Genomic DNA, 24529 nt, shown 5'->3' with positions numbered 1-24529 from the left:
TATCTCTTTCGTCTGAAAGCATCCAAAGGGTGGTCCTGGGCATTTGTTCATGGACCCCAAGGGCACTCTCCTGTGGGGTGCCTAGGGATTCACTCTGTCACCCCTCCTGATGGGGACTTTACATAGGTTAATGAGAACATGTGGCTGGTGGTAGCTTTCAGCTTTATATCTCCTTCTCTTCTAACCCAGCTGGTATGTGATGGAGGGTTTCAGCTGATGTTGAACTGAGTCTGGGGCTCAGGTGAGCGTGAGCTGCCTGAGACTTGATGCAGACTAGGTTGGGATAAAGCTTGTAGGATGGGAAGGAAATGGAGGAGATGGCAGTGATTATGCCAAAGCCCTTTACCTAGCAGTCTTGCTGGATGGCGGCTGTGATTGTCTCCTGTGCATCTTATCAGCCATGCTTGCTATGGAGATTAAATGCCTTCTTTCAGATGTGGGCCTTACTACGGTTCTCATGGCCTATGTCACCGATCGGCAGGATGGCCATAATGTGCTCCACACCCGTACCCGTGTCCGTAGTATGGACATCAAAGTGATCGGAAAACCTAGCCTGCGCAGAATGCAACACCCTCCTAGGAAGCAGCGTGCCTCCCTGGAAGAACGTAGGACCTGTGCCCTGTGAGCGGCACTGCCGACCCCAGGATTTCTAGGGGAAGAGGAAGGGGTTGGTTTTGGCCTTTTGCACCCAGCATGGTTTGAGTCCTAGAATCATAGAATATCAGAGTTGGAAGGGACCTCAGGAGATCATCTAGTCCAACCCCCTGCTCAAAGCAGGCACAAAGTAGTGACTTGAAAGGTGCCTCACTGTCTATGTGGCACCCTGGCAGGCTAGGTCAGCTCAATGCTTGAGCAAACAGTCCCTCTAGGTATAAATGGGAAGAGACTGGCAGCAGGGTGTGATCGGTCCAATACCCCTGATGCCAGAGCTCAGTTCCTCCATGGTCCCACAGCCTGCAAACCCACCTGTTTCCCCAGGCTTCTCTTGTGGGTGGGGGGGAGGAGGGTAGGCTGGGAAGGGGACTTGGGAGGTGGGTTGTGTGTGTGCTGGGAGCTCAGGGTGGGGATGTCGGAGGTGATCTCCTGGCCTACTGAACTGCTCTGTTAGTGATCATGGATAAAGCTCCCAGGGCACTGGATGGGCCTTTTATAAATACATGAACAGAGAAAGCAGGGAGCCCCAGACTGTACTGACAGCATGTTAGTGCTGTGTTTGCAGCAAGATGTGGCAGAGAAAAAGCCGGCATGAACAGTGGGTGTCACCATGTCCCATTGCAGGAAAAGGATACATAGGGCCATGCAGAATGTTTGCAAACAGACCATTCCCCATTCAAATTCAGGAAACAGACCATTCCCCATTCAAATTCAGGGCCAGGGCAGGTTTGTCTGTGTTTGGAGACACCAGCCCAAGTTCCCAGACAGCTTGTACAAGAACACCCAAGCAGCCAGCCTTACAAAGCAGCATCCCCCTTCCAGTGCTTCCCTCCCCCAGACCATGGCAGCCTCCCACCTGCTGCTGGCAGTCTTTGGCAGGGGCCTGAGCGACCTCCTACTCTACCCGGGGGTTAGGTAGGCCCTTTAGCACCTTTTCTGGGGCCTCAGGTGGTTCTCTGCCTCCTGCTGGCATGACTGCTGCCTCCTGAACTCCAAAGGTCTTCTGGGGCGGTTAGATAAATCCATACCCCTGGCTGCTTTGACCAGGGAGGACCATTTCCAGGGCTGGCCAGTGCCAGTACTGAGTGCAGGGCTCAGGTGCCTCAGAATCCCTGAGGCAATCGCTAAGGAATCCTGGAGTTCCCTAGCAACTGCATGCTGGCCGGGTGCTCCATAATCCTTAGCTCGTGACTGCCTAGCTACCACTGGGGGTGATGATGTGTCTCTATCTTTGCCATCTGGAGAGCCCTGGGAAGCAGTGGGAGGGGGCACTTCCCAACTGCCAAGATGGTGTCTGGGGATCAGCTTGACCCCAAGCAGATCTTGTGAGGACTAGGGAGGCAGCAGCTACTCCAGGCAGACCCCCAAGAGTTTGCTCGGGGTATGAGTAAGCAATCACCCAGCCTCCCTACCAACCTGCAGGCGCTGAGGGGGGGACCAGCCTCAGCTGGAGAAGGAGAGGGGGCCCCTACAGACAGCAGAGGTGAGATGGGAAGGTGTGTTGGGATTGTAGCTACTGGAGATGGAGAAGGCCGGTTGTGTCACTTGGCCCACGCCCTCACAGACTCAGCCAGGGCTCATGCTGTTTTGAACACACGTGTTCAGTTCATTCGTTGGGGGACTGGACTGGCTGATAACTAGGCCAGATACTGCATGGCCATGGCATGGTTCTCCTTGACTATCCTGAATCTCTGGAGCAGTGCTTCTCAACCCACGGCCCAAACAGCACACAGCTGCGGCCCATGTGACATCCTCAGGGCCACACATGTAGTATATATAGCGTGTGGGTGAGGCCCACATAACAGAGCTGTGCAGATACAAAATTTGTATCCACATCCAATCTGTGATCCGCAAAAATGGTCTGCGGATATCTGCAGATTTGCAGGGCTCTAATCTGGACCTCCATCAAAGGTAGGACCTCTTGTATGGCTGCTAGAGCCAATGTAGTACATAAGGGCTTCTTTCCTTCTCTGGCCACCTCTTGCTTAGGGTATGGCTCAATGCCTGCTGGAGTTAGGGTGACCAGATAGCAAATGTGAAAAATCGGGCCAGGGGGTGGGGGGTAATAGGAGCCTATATACGAAAAAGACCCCAAAATAGGGTCTGTCCCTATAAAATCCGGACATCTGGTCACTCTAGCTGGAGTCAGTGGAAGGACTCCTATCGAATTCAGTGGGTCTTGGATCAGGCCCTTAGCCCCCCAGCACACAGGCTCAGCCTCGCTGACCTCCCACTGAAGTCTAAGGAGTATAATTCAAAGCAGAATCCAGGTCACTCACCTTAAATACAAAACAGTGATTACTGGGCATGAACTAGCAGGGTCTGGTATTTTGTATGCCTTTGGCTTCATGCATAACACCTAGTCTGATCCTCCTCCCACCCGGGTTCACCCCAGGGTGGCTCCATTGACCTCACTGGAGTTCCTCCTGACTTACAACACTGAGAGCGAGAGGAGAATCAGCCCTATGACAGCTTCCGTTTAAACGCCAGTTTTTGGATTCTGTGTGGCATCAGCTCCCTGGGCGCCAGGTGCCTGGGAAATACCTGAGGCTGATAGAATCCTGCCTTATGTCTGATGCCAGTGGCCACAGCCCCTAAGGATGCCCTCCCATCTTTCTGTTTCATTTGTGGAGGGCTTTCATACTCCAGGAATATTTCTCCTCTGTGGCTGGATCACTTCTCTCTCCAGTTTGGTTCTGGAGCTATGCCTGGTCATTGTAGTGTATGCCAGTAGGGGTTCGTGTGTGGGATCCATTGTCCATTTCTATACTGCATGCCTAAGGGAGCCAGATTGAGGGCTACCTAGTCTGGGGTGTGCAGGAGGAGGTGGATAGCTACAGCCTGCTCCCCCTTCCTCAATCCCACAGAAGCCTACCCCATGTAAGCACTGTGGGGTCAGGGCTCCATGGGTTGAGGGGGCTGGACGTGGGAGTGGGCTGCTCTGGGTGGAACCATCCTCCCTTAAGCACATGAAGGGTAAGAGAACGTGGACAAAGGCAGCTGATGCTGGCTGTCCCTCTGCTCAGCGAAACCCACCCTGAGTGGGGCTGGAGCACATAAGCGCAAGGGAGAGCCATGCTGTCATGGGAGGAGTGGGTGGACTGCAGGAGCTATGTGGAGGTACTAGCACCCATGAACATCCTGAGAGCTATGCACAAACTGCTGGCCTGTAGCATAGGACCTGTCCTCCCCAGGGATGTGGAGGAAGCTCTGCAAGTTGAAGGCTGGAGCGGGCCAGGGCCCATGTGCAGAGGGGACAAGCTGGACTGTTTGTCTGGCGCTCCAGAGGGATTCATTCTTATCTGCATGAGTCTGAAAGTTTCCTGCCAACTCTTTAATGCCTGGGTGAATCCAAGCTGAGAAGTCATCAAGGCCTAAATTGGTGCCTGATTTCATTCCTTCACTATTAAATTGAGGAGGCTGGCCTGGCCTGTCTCAGCTCATTGCCAAGGCTGCTGCTTCCTCTCCGGCTCCATGGAAGGGGCTTTTCATACCCACTACTGCCGCAGAATCAGGGCGAGCCCTGGGGGAAAGGTCGGGAGTGGCAGGCTGGGATCACTGAGAGGAACAGGGAGTGGGACACAGTAGGGTCTGACAGGCTGATCCCTGAGCCATGCTCAAGAGCTCCCTCCCAAGAAAGCCAAGGGGCTCGATGGTCTGAGGGGCTGAGCACACAGCATACCCATGGAAACTGATTAAAGTGGTGGGAGCTCACCTCTGACCATCAGGCTGATGAGATTGAGCTCATGCCATAATACCCATCGGCTGCCCCCCATCCCAGGGGGAGCAGCCACACACCTGCCCTCCAGCCCCACCACAGACAGCACTGTGGTCTGGACAGAGAGGCAACAAAGTGGGGATGGTGGACAGCCTCTCCTCTTCACTTCCGTCCCTGGATCCTGCCCTGCCTTTGAGCCCAGAGGCTCGGGGAAGCCGGAGCATGTCCGAATAATTGCACACCGAGATGCGCCTCAGTGAGAATGGCAGTGTGGGGCCCATGTTCATTGTGTCGCAGGGTCGCCTGGTACAGTTCCAGAGAAAGCGTTTGTTTCTAGCGGCTGGCCCTGGCTCCTCTCGCTAGGCTCTCCTCTGCTCGTGCCCCACACCAATAAGACCGGCTCTGGCTGCAGAGGGAATTCTGCCCACAGTTATGTTGCCTCCTTCAGCTGGGCCAAGGTTTGCAGAGCTGTGTTCCTCCCAAACCTTTTCTTCCCCTGCTTGTGGCTCCCAAAGGTGGGCCCTGGCCTAGTTATTATGGCAGTTGGACTCCTTGAACTTGTTTAAAGGTGGCTGCTGCCTGGCTTGAATCACCTCTGTTCTTCCCCAATGGTTACTGTCATAACCATACAGCTAAGTGTAGCCTAGAATTCCTTCTTACCTGTAAGGGGTTAAGAAGCTCAAATAACCTGGTTGGCACTTGACCAAAAGGACCAATGTGAAAAGAAGATACTTTCAAATCTTGCTGGGGGGAAGGCTTTGTTTTGTGTGTTCTCTTGGGAAGCAGAGAAGCATCAGGTTAGAAAACTCCTTCTCCTATAAACCATTCTAAAAGTCTCTTATATAACAAAAACTGTAAGTAAAAACCAGGCAAGGTGTGTTAGATTATCTTTTGTTCTGCTTGTGAATTTTTCCTTTGCTGGAGGGAGGTTTATTCCTGTTTTTTGTAACTTTGAATCTAAGCCTAGAGGAAGTTCTGCTGTGTTTTTGAATCTTTTGTTACCCTGTAAAGTTATTTTCCATCCTGATGGAAAATACAGAGGTCATTTTTACCTTTATTTAAAATAAAATCCTTCTTTTAAGAACCTGACTGATTGCTCTATTGTCCTAAGACCCAGGGGTTTGGGTCTGTGATTACTTTGTAACCAATTGGTTAGGATACGATTCTCAAGCCTTTCCAGGAAAGGGGATGTAAGGGCCTGGGGGGATATTTTGGGGTAATAGGAACTCCAAGTGGTCCTTTCCCTGATTCTTTGTTAAACCACTTGGTGGTGGCAGCGTACACTCCAAGGGCAAAGAATTTGTGCCTTGGGGAAGTTTTAACCTAAGCTGGTAGAAATAAGCTTGGGGGTCTTTCATGCGGGTCCCCACATCTGTATCCTAGAGTTCAGAATGGGGAGGGAACCCTGACAGCCACCAAGGGCCTCAAGGGGCCTTTTAGGCAGCCTGGGATCACCAGGGAACACTGAAGCATTGGTCATTACCCCTTGCCCCAGTCACATCCCCTGCACCAGCTGCAGGGAGGGGAAGCTGTAGAGCCAGGGTGCCAGTTTCATGCCACAGGAAGGTCCCCTCCATTGGGGTGATCCTCCACTGTTGACTCTGCTGGATGTAGGGCCATTCTACACCATCAGTGCAGTGCAAAGCTGCTGCAGTACAAGGGCCTGCTAATTTTTTTGCATCGCCTGGCAGCTATCTGCATCTGTGATCAGGAGCAGGATGTTGGAGAACCGCCCTGCCAAGGGTATGCTGCTGGCCAGAGAAGACAGTGCGAAGAGGACTATGGCTTGGAAGTCTGATAGAATTGCATCCCAATTGTCTATGGCCTCAGCTGACCACAGCATGGGAAGCACAGAAAGATACAGGGAAAATACCCTCTCCCTTGCATTGGCATTGATAAGAGATGGAGAATTGGTCAAGAAATAATTGTCTCAAATTAAGGAAGGCATCCGCTCTAAAGGCCAGCAGCCTTTCACGATGTGTATAGAAACTGCTCACCCATGGTACCATTGGCGAAGCATCATGTAGACACGCTTGCTCATTAGGATCACAGTTTGTGGATGTTTTCCCGAGGAATGGCAGAATGGAACACTGACGCACAAGGAGCGTTTCCCTGTGAAAAACAGCCACAAACTGCGACTCAGGTGATACAACCCATCTGATGGTGAGAACGGCTTCCATGGCTAAAGGTTCAGCTGTTTGTGATGCTTGATTACCAAAGTGCATGCTGCAGAATTGGTGGGAATTTTCTGATGAAACATTTTTGTCAGAAGATGCTAATTCATCACAATGAAAACCGTTTGCAGGAAAGGATTGTCTTCTTCGGTGAATTTCTCCTGTCAACAATTATTTGGAATTTTTTCTTCAAAATGAATGAAAAGTCCCATTTTGATGTTTTTGAAACAAAATATTCCGTTTTTTCCATTTGAAATTATTTTTTGTTGTGAAATGTAAGCTGATTATAGTAAAACGATTTACAAAAAGGTCAACGTCTACCAAAATTCCCAAAGAAAATGTTTCAATTGACCTGAACAGATTTTTTTTTAATTGTTGGTTTGTGAAAAAATTTGAACTTTCAACTTTTCCTCCCAATTTGGGTGTGAAAATTTAAAAAAAAAATCTCAGACATTTTCCTGAGACGGGACAAGAATTTCCCACCCAGCTCTAAAGTTCGAAGCAGCACTCGGGAAGCATCTATTCGCAGCGCTGAATTGTCAGGGGGCTGAATGTGTCTATGTGCTCATCTGAAAAGGTGCCTCTAAGAATAGCTGGTTTCAGAGTAACAGCCGTGTTAGTCTGTCTTTGCAAAAAGAAAAGGAGGACTTGTGGCACCTTAGAGACTAACCAATTTATTTGAGCATAAGCTTTCGTGAGCTACAGCTCACTTCATCGGATGTATACTGTGGAAAGTGTAGAAGATCTTTTTATATACACACAAAGCATGAAAAAATACCTCCTCCCACCCCACTCTCCTGCTGGGTGTGATCACTTTAGATAAGCTATTACCAGCAGGAGAGTGGGGTAGGAGGAGGTATTTTTTCATGCTTTGTGTGTATATAAAAAGATCTTCTACACTTTCCACAGTATACATCCGATGAAGTGAGCTGTAGCTCACGAAAGCTTATGCTCAAATAAATTGGTTAGTCTCTAAGGTGCCACAAGTACTCCTTTTCTTTCTAAGAATAACTGTGAGCAGGAACGGTTGGGCAGCTCACATGAACCTCCTAAGGCTGAATCACTACTCCACTACCCCAGCTTTAAGTAAGTATAACTTTATTTGTATCCCAAGAAATGGCCAGCTGTGTAATTCAAGCCATCTGCCCCCTAGCCCACTCGTAGCCAGATTAAAGCCCTGCTTCCCTGAGCCAGCTAACAGCTGGGCTTTTCGCATCTTCAGGAGGTAGCTCCATGATTACCAGCTAGTCCCGTTCACCAGCTTGTTTGCTGCTCCCTTAAATACCTATTTCTTAAAGAGGCCATGTCATGCAATAGGATTGACTGGCGTCAAACTCCTCAAAAGGGTTAGACTGCCAGTTACTGATTTGTTTTTCCAAGGATTTTGTTTTTTCCTGCTTGATTTTGACATTAGAAATTCAGATCTCATCCGCCCTGGAAGATTATGATGCCTGGAGAACCAATTACAATTACAGGTGAATGCTGAGGACCAGAATGGGGAAAGGGTTTTCAGTCTGTTTGGGTGAGACCCTCACCCCCGTTCTGGTACCTTTAGGCTGAACAAAAGGGCCGGGGCAGCGTAACTGGGCCCTAGGAGACCAAGTGGCAGCCCTGGTACAGGAGCTCTGGTTGAGAGCCATAAGGCCTCTTCCCGAGAACCCCCTGCATAGAGGGTGTATCAAAGGACACAGCACCCAACACTGCAGAGATTCTGAGTAGCGTTGCAGCCCATAGGGCAGCCTGCGGGGAGGCTGTCATAAATTGGAGAGGCCGCTAGAGCTGTCTAAGTTCCACCAGGGCCTCCAAAGCCCCCAGAACAGCCCAGGAGTGGGAGAGCACAAAGTTGACTTAACAGCGCCTTTGCACCCTCTCCCCAGGTTGTGAGTTCTGGACTGCACCCCTGAGCGGCTCACTACAGCATCCCAACCTTGGAGTTGTTTGGCCCCGATTTAACATCAATGACTGATTTGGTCCTGCTTTGAGCAGGGGGTTGGACTAGATGACCTCCTGAGGTCCCTTCCAACCCTGATATTCTATGATTCTATGATTATGCAGAATGGATGTCTTCATTAAAGATTCAACACCTTCACCTTTCCCATGAAGGAGGGAGAGGCCACAATAAATATCCCAAAGCCCTCTGAGATGTCCTGCTGCAATACCAGGGATGACCAGATTTGCTATACCCACAACTTCTACAGTGAACAGGGTCACATACATTCTTAAAAAGACTCCTTCCAGACCTCCTTCTCCATTATAAAGCAGCAAAAAAAGGATACAAACCCAATGCTTAAAACCCCTTTGCAGGTCACCTTTCTTTTAATTTTTCAAAGAAAAAGGGGCAAATGTTTTTACTCTCTTCCCCCTTACTTTCCTTTTACCCCTCTTAACATAAACCAGCATGCCTCATTTTAAATATCAAAGGGTTTGGCTGCAAAGAAAGCCAAAGGCTGTTGTTTCACCCTAGCCTCTGTCATTCCCTCTCACTTTCCCTCTTCTGCCTCTGTTCTCTCATCCCTCCACCCTTTCTTTCCCTCCGTTTTTGGGATGCATTCCCCTCCCATTCTCCTAAGTGCTTCATCTGATGAAACCAAATCGGGGCCCTAACACAGCTCCCAATTCAGCTTCCTAGTTTAAACCTTCCAGGCAAAGCTGCCCAGCTGCCCCGGACCCCTCAAACAGGCTGGGAGTGAAGGAGGTGGTGTCCCATTGCTGTGATGCTCCAAAGGGAAACCAAGGCTGCTTCTAAGGGTAAACATGGGTCAAAACAAGGCTACAACGGGAGAGGTGTTAGGTCAGCAGTTCAGCTTCCTAAGGAGAGGAGGATCAAAAGGAGGAAAGGGAGCGTGGTCCTGGGGCAGCAGGGGGCAGGGAAGAGAGGGTGGCCCTTTCAGCAGCAGTTTTGTGGCCCAACAGCCACACGATTTCCAGTGTTGACACCCTCTCTAAATTCAGTTTCTATTGACAAAACCCAACACTGGGCTCGTGCTAGAAAGTGCATGTTTGAAAGTGGCCATGTGGCTTGCAACTAATGCTGGAAGGGGGGTTATGGGGGGCTTCCTGGAGGCTGGGGGGAAGGGGCTGATGACTTCACTTTAAATACCTGAGACAAGGCCCCTGGCAGTAGTAAGCCACTCCCTGGTAGCCCTGCGTGGGTGGCTGATGCAATCTGCAATTCAGTGGGACAGGTCTGCGGCACAGACCCTGGCCAAGGTTTCGGCACTATTCGACACTGTTGTGGAGTCCTAAGAGAAGAAGTGCTGGAAGGCGTAAGGGGAGCTGGGGCAGTGGCACCACAAGGCCTGAAAAAGTGGGGGGACCCACTGTGACTGTGGTGACTGGGTTTCCTGTAGTGGCCTTTGAAGAGCATCTGCCATGTAGAGCTGCGGGCCTTTGCTCACTGGGTCCTTGGAGCAAGAGTGAAATTCTGCAATGGCAGCAGTTACCCAAGTCTGGGGGGTAGGAAACCCAGGGTTGTGGCAGGTGCTCAGCTTGGGACCCCTTCCCAGTGCCAGAGGGTGGGTGGGTGCTCAGCACTTTCAGAACATCAGGCAGGTTTGAGGTGTCTTGGAAGATCTCGGCTGAACGCGGGGCGAACGCACATCCTGCTGCAGCTGATTGCTCTGTTGGGCTCAGACTGCAAAGCTGCATTTTTCACCACAGCCATTTTCACTATTGCACGGCCACTGCCTTCTTCACGGTAGCAAATTCAAAGAGGTGATGCTGTGCAGTGACACACTGAGGGGCCCCACCCTCTAACTCGCTCACTGACCCTTTATCGTTCTCAGTGAGCATGGGGACTGATTCCCTGCACAGCATTACTGGGTAGGCAGGTGGATGGCCAATGCTTTATAAGGCTTCATTATTATCACTAGTATTGCCCTAACACCTCAGGATCCCAGCCAGGGATCAGAGCTGCAAAGCACTGGGCATTGACATACTAATGTCTCAGTGCCACTCCCTGACCCAGAAAGCTTGCAGTGTAATAAGACACAGACAAGAGGTGACCGGTGACTAATAGACAGGCAGGTAGGAGTGGAAAGGGATCAGGGTTGTAGCAGAAACAGATGTGTGTGATCAGTGATATGAGCTGCCAGCCTACCCAATGCCAGTGATTCGTTAGGCATCCTGGCAGATGTAGGTTTTACGAAGGGATTCAAACACAGACCCAGTGACGGCTTTCTGGGCTCTAATGGGGAATTTTTCCCACGCACAAGGGGCAGCACAGGAGGAAGTGTGACGGTGCTTACAGGGGAAGCAGACAGGCAGGTGATTGAAGCTGGCATTGTTGGGAGGCAGAAGCTGGGGCTGGCATTGTGATAAGCAGTTAGACTGGAAAGGTAGGGGAGGGCTCTCTAGTGTGAGGCCTGAAAGGTGAGGACAGGAAGCGTGTGCTTGATGCGCTGGAGAAGGGGAGCCAGTGAAGGACAGCAGGCGAGGACAAACCTGGCATTGCCAACTACAAGCACTGAAATATCATAAGACCACTCCAAAGTTATGAGATTTAATAAATAACTCTTGAGTTCTTTTAACTGATCCTCTAGCTTTTGAGCTGTCAGGGCTCACATTTTAAGCTTGTCTCCACACCCTCAAGGGCTAGAAACTTTAATTTTAAAATGAAAGCTGAGATTTTCACCTGACTCCAGGTGCTCGGGCTTTAAGAAAAACACCAATAACATCAACAGATTTGTGAGTTTCGCTGAATTTCACTCTTGTCAAACTACTTCGTATCACCCCTCATTCTGCCCTGCAGGGCGAGTTCCATCACATGGAAATGAGTTCCTGACCAGAGTGATCCCTTCCTTCTTGCAAAACAGGAGGAACGTCGGAGAGGCCATCCACCTGATCTCATATCTCTAATCAGCACCCACAATGGAGATTCCACAGCCTGCCTTGGCAGCCTCTTCCTTTGCTAAATTGTTTGCAACAATTACCGTCACAGCTAACCTAAATTTCCCCTCCTGCAGCTGAAGCCCATTTGTTACTCTGTGTTCTGTTTGTACTGACTAATGAGAAGCTCTGGGCCCTTGCCTCCTTACCGCACCCTCCCAAAAAATCAGCACACCTGTGTGGGGGTGAGAAAGAATTTTAGTTCTCAGGACAGATGGTCCTGTTGGATATGCTGGAGCACTCTGTCTACAAAGCAGTGCCAGCTTCCCCCATACTATCTTCTTTTATCCAGCCTGAACACATTCACTCCTTTTAGCCTATCCATGTCTACCTTCCAGACCTTTTACCTTTGTTGTTGGCAGCCTTTGAGCTCCCCATAGAGAGAACCCATGTGAATGGTAAGAGATAATGCAATCAGAAATTGCACTGTTGGCTACCAAGATTCATGCCGCTAAGGCTGAGTGACACAAAGAACATGCAGTGACCATCTTTTGTACTTAGGGGAAGCCACCCTGAACGTAAGCATCTGCAACCCAAGTGCAGAGAAGGAAGGTGGACATTGACTCCTGGGGAGGCAGCCTGCAACCAGTCAACACCAGTGCCCAAGAGGGAATCAAAGCGAGGTGACACCTCTCATCAGAGATGAAATGAGACCATCATAGTCAAGGTCAAAAGATTTTTATCCCTCACCAACAGGAAAGAGTTTTCACAGAGATTAGAAATAGACTCTCTAACACTCAGGCCCATTGACACGTCCTGGACCTGACTCAGCCAACACTCAGCTTTGGGCTTGTCTACATGATGCAATAGTGCGCATCAGTGGGGCGTGAGTTCTAATGCACACCAACATGTCGTGCACTAACTGGCCTGCATATACACTGTTGGCGCACACTAAAAGTTCCCTAGTGCGCATTAACATAGTCCCATTCCAAACAGTACCTTGTTAGCATGCACTTTTAATGTGCACCAGCAGGGTCTACCCAAGCCAGTTAGTGGGTGAATCATTGGTGTGCATCAGAATTCACACCCCACTGCTGTGCACTACTGCGCCGAATAGACAAGCCCTGAGATTTAAGACATGGTGAGACCCTGACTCTGATTGAACTTGGTCTTGTGTGTTGGAGTGGCCTGCCCACAGAGAAGAGTTCAATACTAAGATATTAAATAGCATGGAAGGAGTTTGCTTTATACATATGCTAGGATCCATATATTTACTTGCATTACACTCATAAGTCTTTGTAACTGTACTGGTGTAATGATATATCAAATTGCCTAGGCTGTCTTTTCCAATCATTCTTTCCATCGTTAATGCTTATGGCGACACATGCAGAACAATGGTTATTTATGCAACTGAACTGAGCTGGATTTTTATACATAAAGTTGTTTACATTTCTTTTCTTGCTGGTTAATTAGTCATAATAACATAGACCCGCATTTGCTATATTGGCAGTACTGAGTCCTGTGTTTGGAAAGAACACGAGTGAAATTAGGCCTTGTTCTGCACTGAAGGCAGCAGCCTCCTGAAGAGTTGTGTTAAGGTTTTTTTGAATGGAATTGGAGCACTCTCTGGCCATTCATCTTCTGTGGAAGAAATGCACTGGCAGTGGCCAACATTTTCAAACTTAGGGGCCATGATAGCTGTCTAAGACTCTGACATGGGGCACCCCCTTTGAAAAAAGTTTGCTGAATTTTCTTTTAAATTAAAGATCCCCCTGCTGTTTTGAAGTCCTAATTAAGTGAAAATATTTCCATGAACTCAAATAACACAGATGACTTATAAGAAAAATGATTTGATCTCAGTGGTAAAGGAAACTCACTTACAGGTTCCCTAAAGGACCAAATCCTGCATTGCCTACTGGAGGTGTGCTGGGAGGGGAGAAGCAGAGAGATACTGTCAGTGTGCTATGTGTCTGAGCTGCTGTGCCAGTGCATAGGGGAAGGCAGCGTGATCTAGTGGATAAAGCACTGGTCTGGGAGTCAGGAAGAGACCTGGGCTCTGTGGCCCTGTTGTACGATCTTGGGTGAGTCATTTTGCCTCTCTCTGCATTGGTTTCCTCACCCACCCTGTGTCTGTCTTCAGTATTTAGACTGTACGCTCTTTGAGGCAGGCACTGTCTTTCACTGTGTGAGTGTTTCAGGGCAAACCCCTGTCACAGGCACCCTCCTGAAGCCAATTTCAGCAATACAGGTGCAGCCCACCTCTGTTTCCCCTTCATCTGACCGTGCAAAGGACTAGCATCTCTCAAACCCTTTATGCAGCAACACTGGCACAGTCCACAGATCCCTCATGGGGAAATCAGTTCTTCCCCAAACCCCAAAGTTACAATGCAGCAGCTCTTGAATCTCATTCAGAGGTCACCATTTCCAGGTCCCCCACCAGATGGCAAGTATGAAAAATTGGGACAGGGGGTGGGAGGTAATAGGCACCTATGTAAGACAAACCCCAAATATTGGGACTGTCGATATAAAAATCAGGACATCTGGTCACCCTGCCCACCAGAGAGTAATTAACCCCTCTGCCCCAGGGCCTCATTCTCCAGGCCATCCACCCAAGACTCCTAGGCCCACTCCTCTCCCTTGTGTCTTCTCCTGTGGCCCCAACTCAGATCTTCTGTGAGAGGACTCCCTGCAGTGTCTCACTCCCCGAAACCTCCTCCGCTGTTAGTTCTACCCTGCCCTTGGGATCTACCTTCCCGAGCCAATCCCTAGCTCTGGGCCCAGCTTACACTGCCCACACTGGCTCTTGTCATTCTTAGGGGCCACTAGACAAGCCTTCCCATAATGCAGCAGGGCTCCCCAGCCCTCCCAACTGCAGCACCTTCCTCACCCCTCTGCTCTCAGGCTGCTCTTACCTGTCCCTGCCTCACTTCTCCTCGGGTGCAGTCTCTCCTCTTTACATGGGCCAGTTGCTTCTCATCAGCCCAGTTGGGAGGTGATTGAGCAGGCCCAGGGGCTGGTCCTAAAGGGGCCAGTCATCCTGCAACAGTGCGTGTGTGTGTACAGCATGGAACTCAGTGGGGCCCGGATCGCCCCTCTGCACAGCCATGTGATAAAGAAGAAGAAGAAGGTATCAGGTTACCGGCAGTAAGAATGCGACAGGCAGCAGAGAGAGTCCTTACTATAAGCAGCTGCAAAGCATCAGGCTGGAGCTGAAAGCAGCACAGTGCTACTGGGGATATACGAGGGTGCTGTTGGTCCGAGGTACTTATCCGGCCTTGTTACTGCACTATTTGAGCACCTTGTGATGTTTGATGTAGTTCTCCTCACACCATCCCTGGCAGGGAAGGAAGGACCATTAACCCCACATTACAGATGGGGAACTAAGGCAACAGGGCGGCTATGGCCCAGATCCTCAAGAGCACATAGGCTCCTAACTTGCACTGAAATCACTGGGAGTGAGGTGCCAAGTGACTTGCCCCAGGTCACACAGGAAGCCTGTGGTAGAGCAGGGACCCTAACCCCTGGACCATCTTATTACCCTTCATACCAGCCTTGGGCTCTGCTCCTGCAGTCAGATCCATGCTGGCAGACCCATCTGCCCTCCACCCTTCCAACCTTGCTCCCATGAGAATTTCTTCACCATCTAGGCTCCACCCAGTCCTGAGCAGCTGATGGCAGAGAACTTTGCTTAGGGATAAAACACAGAGTGAAAACTTTAGTGAGGCTTGGGAAAATGAAGGCTTTGCTGAATGTTGTGTAGGGGAATTTGCATAAATCAGAGTAGAAACTTATGTAAATGGAAGTGCGCAAATGTATGCTAATGTATGCAAATGACAGCAGACACATCCAAAGTGGTTGCTGTTTCCTGGTTTGTTACTAAATATTTCATGTGAAAATGTTGCTAACACATACAGAGGTCGGGCATGGAACCAGGTCTATGGAGCCCAGAGCTCTTTTCCCAGCTCTGAAACTGACTCACTAGATGACCTTGGGCAACTCAGTTTCCCTATCTGCAAAATGGGTTAATGGGACTGACTCACCTTTGTAAAGTCCTTTGAGATTTCTGGATGAAACATGCTATATACATGCAAATGAATTGGTAATTATAAATGAATGATCAGTTAACTATTAATTACTAATTAGGATATATTAAACAGGGTTTAGATGCTCTGTGACAGGCATCCACTGCACAAAACGGGGGACAGCAAAGAACAATAAATTCACTTACAAAAAGTAAAAGAACAGACCAAATTCAGAACTGGTTCAATTCCACTGACTTCCACAGAACTTCACCTACTCCCCCCAGCTCTGAATTTGGTCTCACCTAATGAGTCACACAGGCTATTCAAGGCCAGAATATAGTGGGGGATGGCCAGCTTTGCAGTTAATGAATGAAGACACATTGGTTATGACATATCAGGCCAAATTCAGCCCTAGTGCAAGCAGATGGATCTCTGTGGATTTTAGTGGTGTTGCACCTGCTTACACCAATGATGAATTTGCCCCCACCCCAGCTGCTTCAACCTCTCATAACTATGATGCTTTCATAACTGTGACACAACAGACTGTTGAGCAGCACAAGGCAGCTGGAACAGAGGGAAAGAATCTGGCTCCCTCCTGGTAACGAAGAGGTGTTTCCTAGCAGGGCTGTCAGTTATAGTGCTGACGTTATGTAAGCATTTTGCAGTTGTTTCTGGGGTGTGTTTTTCCCTATGTACTGGGCTTAGAATTTAAGACACATTATAAATAAACCTAAGTACATACATAAATAGCAAAACAAGTTCTTGGAATACAGAACACAGTCCGACTGTATTCTCTCCAAACCATTGGTCTGCCATTTCACAACTTCACACCTTTAGCGTGCCCAGCACCTTCAAATCATTCCTCCTCCAATGGTGGATCACCGTTGCATCTTTCTTGTGCCCTAATTCTTCAGGGGAGAGCTGTTCTGCAAGTGATCTGAAAGAAGGCTTTATTCCTCCATTAGTTCGAAGCTTGCGGAATATATTCATGATTCCATTGATATTAGCATGTGTCGCTTTACACCAGTTCTTTTATTAGATTGTTAATTGATGCCCTGTATGTTCACTGAAGCCATGTTGCTGCTGCTTCTGGCTTTGGTCAGGGCAGAATCTCTCAGAGGGTCACCACTATTGCCGTTAGCTCTTGGCCAGACCTCGGAAGAGCCGTTTCAATGAACTGATGTGAAGTTTCTCCCAGTCTCAGGTTGTCAGTCCTGGTGGGCAGCACAATTTGCTGCTCTCCAGCTTGCAAAGTGTCCAGCCCGCCCTCCCTGTTGCTAAACTACCATCTAGCAGAAGGCATCAAGGAGGACAACCATGCCCTAAGACATTGACATGAATTAAAACTCATTCTTAGGGAAATGAATAGCTACTTGGGACTCAAACAAACATCAGCCAAACACTGTTTGCTTTTGTCCATGCTGGTTCTGCATTAGTCAAGCAATGGGTTTGCCACCTCTTTTCTAAACAGACTGCTCCACAACATCATTGATCTCACATTAGGAAACTTTCCCTAATATTCACGCACATTCATTGCGTCACTGCGACCTCGCTATGCGCTGGTACCATCCTGAATAATCTGCCTCCCTGCTTGGTACCTGCACCCTTGTGAAACTGTTCTCACATTCCCATCCAGAATCATTCCAGATCTTTGTACTCTCTCCTCTCACATCAGACCGGGCACCTCACTAACCACTCTCATCGCTCTTCTTTGGACTCCCTGCAGCTTCCTGGCCTCTTTCTGCTGCTGTGATCCCACATGTACTGCAGTGCAAGAATCACCTAGGACAATGACTCTGTGCTGACTAGGGCTTGGACCACTAGTGCCCATGGAAATACCTAGGGGAGGGAAGCAGAAAATCCCATGCAGATCCCCTCGCAGAGCACTCCCCAACTCATTCCACAGGGGAGTGCAAGGGATAGCAATTCCATTAGCAAACCCGATAGATTCTGGGGGATCCTGAGGAGGTCAGTGCCATCTGCACAGAAGTCCAGTGCATCCTTATCACTTCTGGACCCCAATGTGGCTCTCCTTGGTTCCCTCCAAGAGCAGCTGCATGGTCAGAGATCCCCCCTTCCCCATCAAGTCAGGATTCCCAGCACAGAGGGGGCTGTGAAATAGCAAATCAAGCTACAGGTTGCATTAAGTCTCCATGGGTTGTTCCATGAGGGTTGGGGGTGGGCAATGCCTGCATCTCCAGTCCCACAATGAGCCCTCTGTATTGCCCCAGAACCTGCCCCCTGCAGATCTCTAACCCCCCACTGGGGGCTCCACCGGGTCCTGGGGCAGAGACAGCACAGTGCACCAGAAGTGACTGCTTCCTTCACAGAGAGCAGGAGAGCTGCACAGAGAGGAACTGTTGTTAGCCACGGGATTTATAAGGAAAAGGACCATTCCAGCCTTCCCTCTCCCCATGCACCAAACCCAGTTAATCCTGGGAAAGACACCCTCCACCAGGGCATCTGAAGGGAATGAACCTAACATCTATTGATCTAAATGTAAGGGGACTGTTGCCCCCTGACTAACATTCAGTGGGGGTGTTTTAGTTGCTAGCTCCCAGAACTAAAAAGGGGGAAGGGTCGATGGGGAATCGGGACCCTGAGACTGACAGCCCCCAAGAACAATGGGGAGAGGCCAATGCTCCAGGTCAGCCTGAAAGACAAGGGTGAGCAGGCTAATCAGGGAGTCAGGAGGTCAGGGAGGTCCCATCCTCTGTGTGAGCTGGAATTGCCTGGGTCGGACAGAGTGGGGCTGAGCTAAGGAGAAAGCAGGGGCCCAAGCTAAGCTGGGGAGCAGAGGTGTGCCAGATCCAGAGGGACCAGAAAAGCAGCCTAGAGAGAGCAGACCCTGTCCTGGGAGCAGAGCTGCAGTAACCAGAGCCAGAGGGGCCAGAAAAGCAGCCCAGGAAGCAGGTCAGTGCTGGGAGCAGAGTCACAGAAGCAGCCTGCAGAGCAGACCTGTCCTGGGAGCAGAGCTGCAGCAACCAGAGGCAGAGGGGCCAAAGAAGCAGCCCAGGGAGCTGGAGGCAGAGCATCAGCAGCAGGGCTGAGACAGAGTGGTGGAGCTGGCGGGGGCTGGAGCAGTCTGGAGCTGGGTGCAGTGAGCAGCTGGGGAGAGCGAGGGGGAACCTGGGCAGCGGGCCCAGCTCAGGGAGATGCCTCAGCCACGAGGCTCTGCAGGCCAGGCTTGGATCATAACCCCGACAGGGCGGGGGCGACACTAGAAAGAAAGGTCCTACCACTTAGAGCCCGAGAGCGTGTGGCCACCACCAGAGCAAGTGTCCAACCCACAGCATCCCTGCAGCACAGCCAGGGCCTGAGAAGGAGTCCTGAGACTTACAAGGAACAGACTGTGAACTGCCCTGACATTCCAGAGACACTGTTTGTGATGTTCCCTGCCACAGAGCGGGTTGATGTGTTTCCTTTAACCTTTCCCATTTTTCCTTATTCTTTTTAAAATTCATTGTTGATTAAATAACTTGCATTTGCTTTAAATTGTATATAGTGGTCAGTGGGTCAGAGAAGTGCCCAGTGCAGAGAGACTACCCTGGAGTGGGGACACCCTAGTCCCTGTCCTAGGTGACCACAGCAGGGTTGGGGGTCGAGCCCCCCCAGGAATCCTGGGCCCAGCCTTGTTGGGGTTACGAGGACTCTGCCAGACAGGAGAGTGGAAGGGGAGTCCTCAAGGGCAGGGAGGCCACTGGGTAAAGGAAGTGGGAGCGAGGACTCAGATCCTTTCGCTAGCCCAGTTCACTGGGGTAGTGCAGAAGCCAGGAAAGTTCCCCACAATAGCGGGACTATTTCCCCGCTTACATAAAGCAAGAGCCGCTGTGGCATGAACTAAGGGTCCAGGGCAGGGGCTGCGCCACATCCCCAGCACCCCTCGTTCCAGTACCCTGGTCAAGGGCCAGATTTTTAAAGGTATTTAGGCACCTAACTCCCATTGACTTCATTGGGAATTAGGTGCTTAAACAGTTTTAAAAATCTGACCCCAAGTCCATTGGGACTGAGGCAGCAGCATACTCGTAAACTTCCAACCATGGGGGTGGGGGAGAACGGGACAGAAAACCACAGTACTAGCAATCGTTACATACATTGGGCCACTGGGGGTGGAAAGCAGGCATGTGTATTCCTAGAGTTTTATAACCCACTGTGGCCACAGATCTCCTGCTCTCTCATTTCTGCTCTCTCCCAGGTTGTTCCCCTCTGACCCTGTAGCAGCTATCACTGTTTGTTTTGTGGTGTGTGTTTAGGGAGATCTGTAAACTCCCTCTCTCCAGCAAGGGAAAGGCACAGTAGTGCTAAAAACCTTTTCTGGAGACTTAGGAAGGATGGGAAGGAATTTGTGTCACTCAGAAAATAATCTGCATCATACTGCTATGTACAGCAATCACCTTTGGGAAAGTGAAAAGGGAAAGCTGCTTCCTTAGCCAACTGTTTTTTTCCCAGTAACAAAAGTGCATGCTAGTTTGCTCTTGCAGGGTCGCACGTAAGCGCTGGTTTGTTATTGTAGGGTTGCACAGGAATGCTGAGCCCTGGCGTTAACTTGTTCCAGGAAGAGAAGAAGCAAAACTCTTATTTACGAAACAGAATGTAAGTGTTTGCTGATCAAGTCAGCCCTTGCCAGCACTTACTGCACAGTGGTTTTCCCCTTAGAACAGGAAATACGGGCTCGATCCTGCAAGGTGCTAGATGTGCTCAGCTTCGAAGAGCCTGATCCAAAGCCCATTGAAATCTATGGGAATCTTTCCATTGACTTCAAGGAGTTTTGGATCAAGCCCCGAGCCGCTGGGAGATGGAGCGCAGAGCAGCTCCCAGGAACACTCTTGTTATTGGCAATTGTTGACTCTATAATGGTGACTGTTTGACAAGAGCTTTACAAAAGGATATGATACAACAGAAGACAGTAAAGGAGGGTTACATTTGGGGCCAAAGCCAGCCATGAGAGAGCTTTAGACCTGTTGGTTCCCCACCTAGATTTAAGGGGGGGGAAATATGATGCACATTAATCCGAGCAGTGAAACAAATTGAGAGAGAATCCCAGTTACCTTAGCTGTTCCTCTGCATCCTCAGCACTTAGCACCTCTGGAGAGTCCAGGAAGGTCTCCAAATGCACACCACTGAGCAGCTCGCTATACAGCTCCTTGCTTGGCAAGTCCCTCTTCTCCAAGTCAGCATCACTTCTCCTTGATGCCGCGCTACCCTGCTTCTCCGTTACCTCCTTGCCATCAAAGTCCCTCTCCTTCCTCAGCTCAAACTCTGTATGCAAGCCGTTCGTCAGCACCAAACCGTTGGCACTGCTGCTGTCACTCTCTGATTGCACTTGCTGTAGCCTGTTTCTCTGCATTTCACTCTGCTTCCACAGGTCTGGTGCCGTTTCCAGATGTTCGGCCCCATGGCCGGTGCTGTCATTGGCTGGGCTTCTGCGTTCCTTTGCTCTGGGTGGCTCAGCGCTATTCAGGAGGCGGCTGGGTTTTTCATTGGAGGGATTTGTGGGCTCTGCTGGCTGTTCACTCCCATTATTACAGGCTAACATGGCTAGCTGCAAGCCCGAGGTATGTGGCTCATTATACTCCACAGAAGATAATGGACAGAGAATGTTTTCATTCATGTTCAGCTTGTTCTCACAGGGCTTGCCCTTGGTTAACTCAGGCTCAGTATTATCTACAAAGGAGAAGAAACAGAAACTCGTGAGCATCTGAAATTGTCACAGTTAACGATATTACTGTCTAATGACAGTTTCGAAGTGCAGAGGAATGAGACAAACACGTATTCCACCACAATTCAGACTCCTGGGCCACAGCTGCGTGGGTGCCACTTCTCGGAGGTGATGGCTGGAGTGGGCTGAAAACTTTGAAAACTCATGCCCTTGCCTTAAAATAGAAGCCAGGAGAGGTGGCATATGTCAAAATTCTTTGTGTGTATGGCCTATGCAACAGAGGAAAGCAATCATATGATCCGAACACAGCCACAGTCCCAAAATATCAGCCCCTCCTCACTGAGCAGCAGGAGACACAAGAAGGCACATGCGTGGCCTGTTTTCCAACATAACCCTCTCAGAAAAGTGCAGAGCCCGCGCCTGTGAGTCTGCACAGTCATATCAATAGTCAGTATGCCCAGTTCAAATGCACTTGTTCCCATGCTCATGCTGTGGCTCTGTCCTCCTCTAGTGTTTGGACCATATATAAAGATTTATGAGTCTTCTACAGCCTTTTAGTTAACAGTGCTTTCACAGGCATTAGAGCTACATGCTTTTAAATCCAGAGGTTCCCAGATTCAGCCCTGCTGAAAACCTGCTCTGGTGCCTACTGGACTGTGGGAGGTGTCCGTTATAGGTCAGAGTGGGGCAGATATTGCTCCTTTGAAGCCTTTGGCAGGGCCACATGGCTAATGGCTCACAAACAAGATCTCACAGGCTGTCACAGCACTGAGCAGGACTCAGTGGCTATTGACATGGGTGTATCGCTCTGTCCAAAACTCTGGCAGCCCCAACCATATCACCACAGCCCCTGTCACACCACACAGACAGAAAACAGGCTGGTGTTTGGAAGGTGCCGAACTAATCTCCACCCACGGCAGTGGGTATTGACAATGAGGGCTGCTCCATGCTCTAGCATCATACCCAGGCCTGGAGCTAAGGCTGCAGTCATTCAGGGAATGGCCTGGTAGCACCAGAAATGCTGCTGCCATGTTTCCCCCCTCAGCTTAAAACTCTCCTTTGCCATGAGGCCTACAACAACCTTGACAACGGTTAGGCTGGTGGTGGACTGAACCCACTGAGTGTCATGCTGACCCAGACTGTCTGAGTGTTTCCTTGTGCTCCCCCACCTGTCTGTTTCCATCTGTTGTCTCCTGTCTTATACTTGGAATATAAGATCCATGGTGCAGAGACCATTTTTTGATCTGCATTTGCACAGCAATGGGGTCTGGGGCCAGGATGAGGTCTCTTAGCCTCTGAGAATAGGACAAGAAGCCATGGTCTTAAATTGCAACAATGGAGGTTTAGGTTGGGCATTAGGAAAAACTTCCGAACTGTCAGGGTGGTTAAGCGCTGGAATAAATTGCCTAGGGAGATTGTGGAATCTTCATCATTGGGGATTTTTAAGAGCAGGCTGGACAAACACCTGTTAGGGATGGTCTAGATAATACTTAGTCCTGCTTTGAGTGCAGGAGACTGCATTAGATGACCCCTCGAGGTTCCTTCCAGTTCTATGATAACACCTAACAACAACCGTGATTATGGTTGGCAGTGGATTCATTGCCTGCCCAGAAGGCTGCTTTTCATGGGAAGGTTGCAATTGGAAGCCAGAGATTGCTGGTGCATGGGGTTCTGCTGCCAGTTAGCATGCCCATAAGGGGGTGCTGCAGCTGGCTGGCACACCCACTGGTGAGAGAGAAGGTTGGGTAGGGGAGTTTTCATGGTGGGAAGCACATCAGTAGAGAGATGACTCTGCACAGCTGTTGGTACCTGAGGATAGATGTCCCAGTGGTGAGTAGAGTGAAGCTCCAGAAGATGTCAGAATATTAGGGGAAGCACCAAGGTGGGTCTGGGCACCCACTGGTGTGGGGGAAATATTGCATTCGGTTAGCAGACTCATGGGGGGGCACAGGGCTATTTGGAAACACTGCAGCATGACAGGTTAATGTCGTTGCAGCCTCGGAGGTATGGGGTACTTCCTCCCAGATGTGTCTGTTGATATGTTACCTCCCAGTTAAAAGGCTGATTCAATCCGGGGCGTGGGAATAAGAAGTGGGCTAGTTGCAATTTTTATAACACCTTGTAGTACAGCAGAGATGTGCAGACTTGCAAAATTAGTCCTGCTGACTTTCTCTATTTAAAAATAGTTCCTTCACTGCCAGAGTAATACTTCTTTCCCCTACACATAAATATTGCTGAAACATGTCATCTAGCTGCCACTTAAGACCATCACAAATGTGTCCTTTATGAATATCCTAAGAATCGCTACCCAGGCAGGACAAAAGAAGGTCAACATAGCACAGTGGACAAATTATCTATCTATCTGCCTATCTATCTACAGCACTATAAAAATGCACCTTAGTTTTTTTTTAACAGATATTGATGCCAGTCTTGCAAATAAAGTAAGTTGTTGCTGATTACAAAACTGTATTTGCATATAAAATAGTTTCAGTTTATATCCAGCCTTGGCATGCAGCTGAAAGCAGTGACCTACACACTGAACTTAAATATTGCTAAGGTTTCAGTATTGTTGGGGTTCAGGCAGAAGTGTAGAGGCATCTGAAATAATTTAGAAAGAAAAATGATTTCTTCACCCAAAGGAGGAGGATGTGACATTGGTTAGTGCAGGACCCAGGCAGCTGGGACTCCTGGGGTCTATTCCTATTTCTGCTGCTAACTTACTCACTTGAGCAAATCATTCCATTTCTCTGCTTCAGTTCCCGTATGTGTCAAATAGGGATAATGTTGTACTATCAGGGGGCTGTGAGGATTAATTAATGTTTGTAAAAGGCTTTGAAATGTTTGGATGCCACATAAGTGCAACTATTAATAATTATTGTGATTGAAATTGGCTACTCCCTCAGCACAAATGCATATTGGCTCTTGAGAACACAATACATTCAGCTAGCTCTGCTGCCTGTGTTACAAGTTCTGACCCAATGAAAGAGGTGGAACTGTGAGAATCTTTAGTCTGAAACTGGAAAAGTGATGGAGAGAATGGAAAGGCAATAAATAGAGATGATCCCCTCTTCTCCTTCCCCCTGGAGAGCAAGGAACGCTTGAAAAGCAGGAATGTCTGGCTGTGCTGCACAATGGACATTTCATAGAATATCAGGGTTGGAAGGGATCGCAGGAGGTCATCTAGTCCAACCCCCTGCTCAAAGCAGAGCCAATCCCCAATTTTTGCCCCAGATCCCTAAATGGCCCCCTCAAGGATTGAACTCACAACCCTGGATTTAGCTGGCCAATGGTCAAACCACTGAGCTATCCCTCCCCCCATTTCACTGCACAGTGTGTCAGAGAGACCAGTGGGGGTGGCCATTGGATGCTGCCTTCCATGCCCAACACTTCCAAGCAACAGCAAGGAAATATAGGCTTATGTCAGGACCTGGAATTGGGCCCCCTTTGGAAGCCAGGGAATGTTAGATCTGAACCA

The 24529-nt window shown here is 49.4% G+C and overlaps 1 protein-coding gene across 3 annotated transcripts in view; it reads right to left on the bottom strand.

Annotated features, from left to right (window-relative positions):
- The window catches only part of PSD2 (pleckstrin and Sec7 domain containing 2), a 148244-nt gene that overhangs the window by 79234 nt on the left and 44481 nt on the right, over positions 1 to 24529 (bottom strand). For 2 of the 3 annotated variants that reach the window (XM_084636393.1, XM_084636394.1), the window contains exon 2: positions 20444 to 21059. In XM_084636393.1, the coding sequence (XP_084492519.1) occupies positions 20444 to 21006 (563 nt within the window). In that variant the 5' untranslated portion in view covers positions 21007 to 21059. Of the gene's footprint in view, positions 1 to 20443; positions 21060 to 22017; positions 22061 to 24529 lie in introns of those variants that run through there. The other variant, XM_084636392.1, reaches the window with a different exon arrangement.

This window comes from Lepidochelys olivacea (genome assembly GCF_965140295.1).
Source record: "Lepidochelys olivacea isolate rLepOli2 genome assembly, chromosome: 8".
In the NCBI taxonomy this organism is placed as follows: Eukaryota; Metazoa; Chordata; order Testudines; family Cheloniidae; genus Lepidochelys; species Lepidochelys olivacea.
Note: the sequence above shows the minus strand (reverse complement) of the source record. Positions and strands in the feature narration are given on the sequence as shown.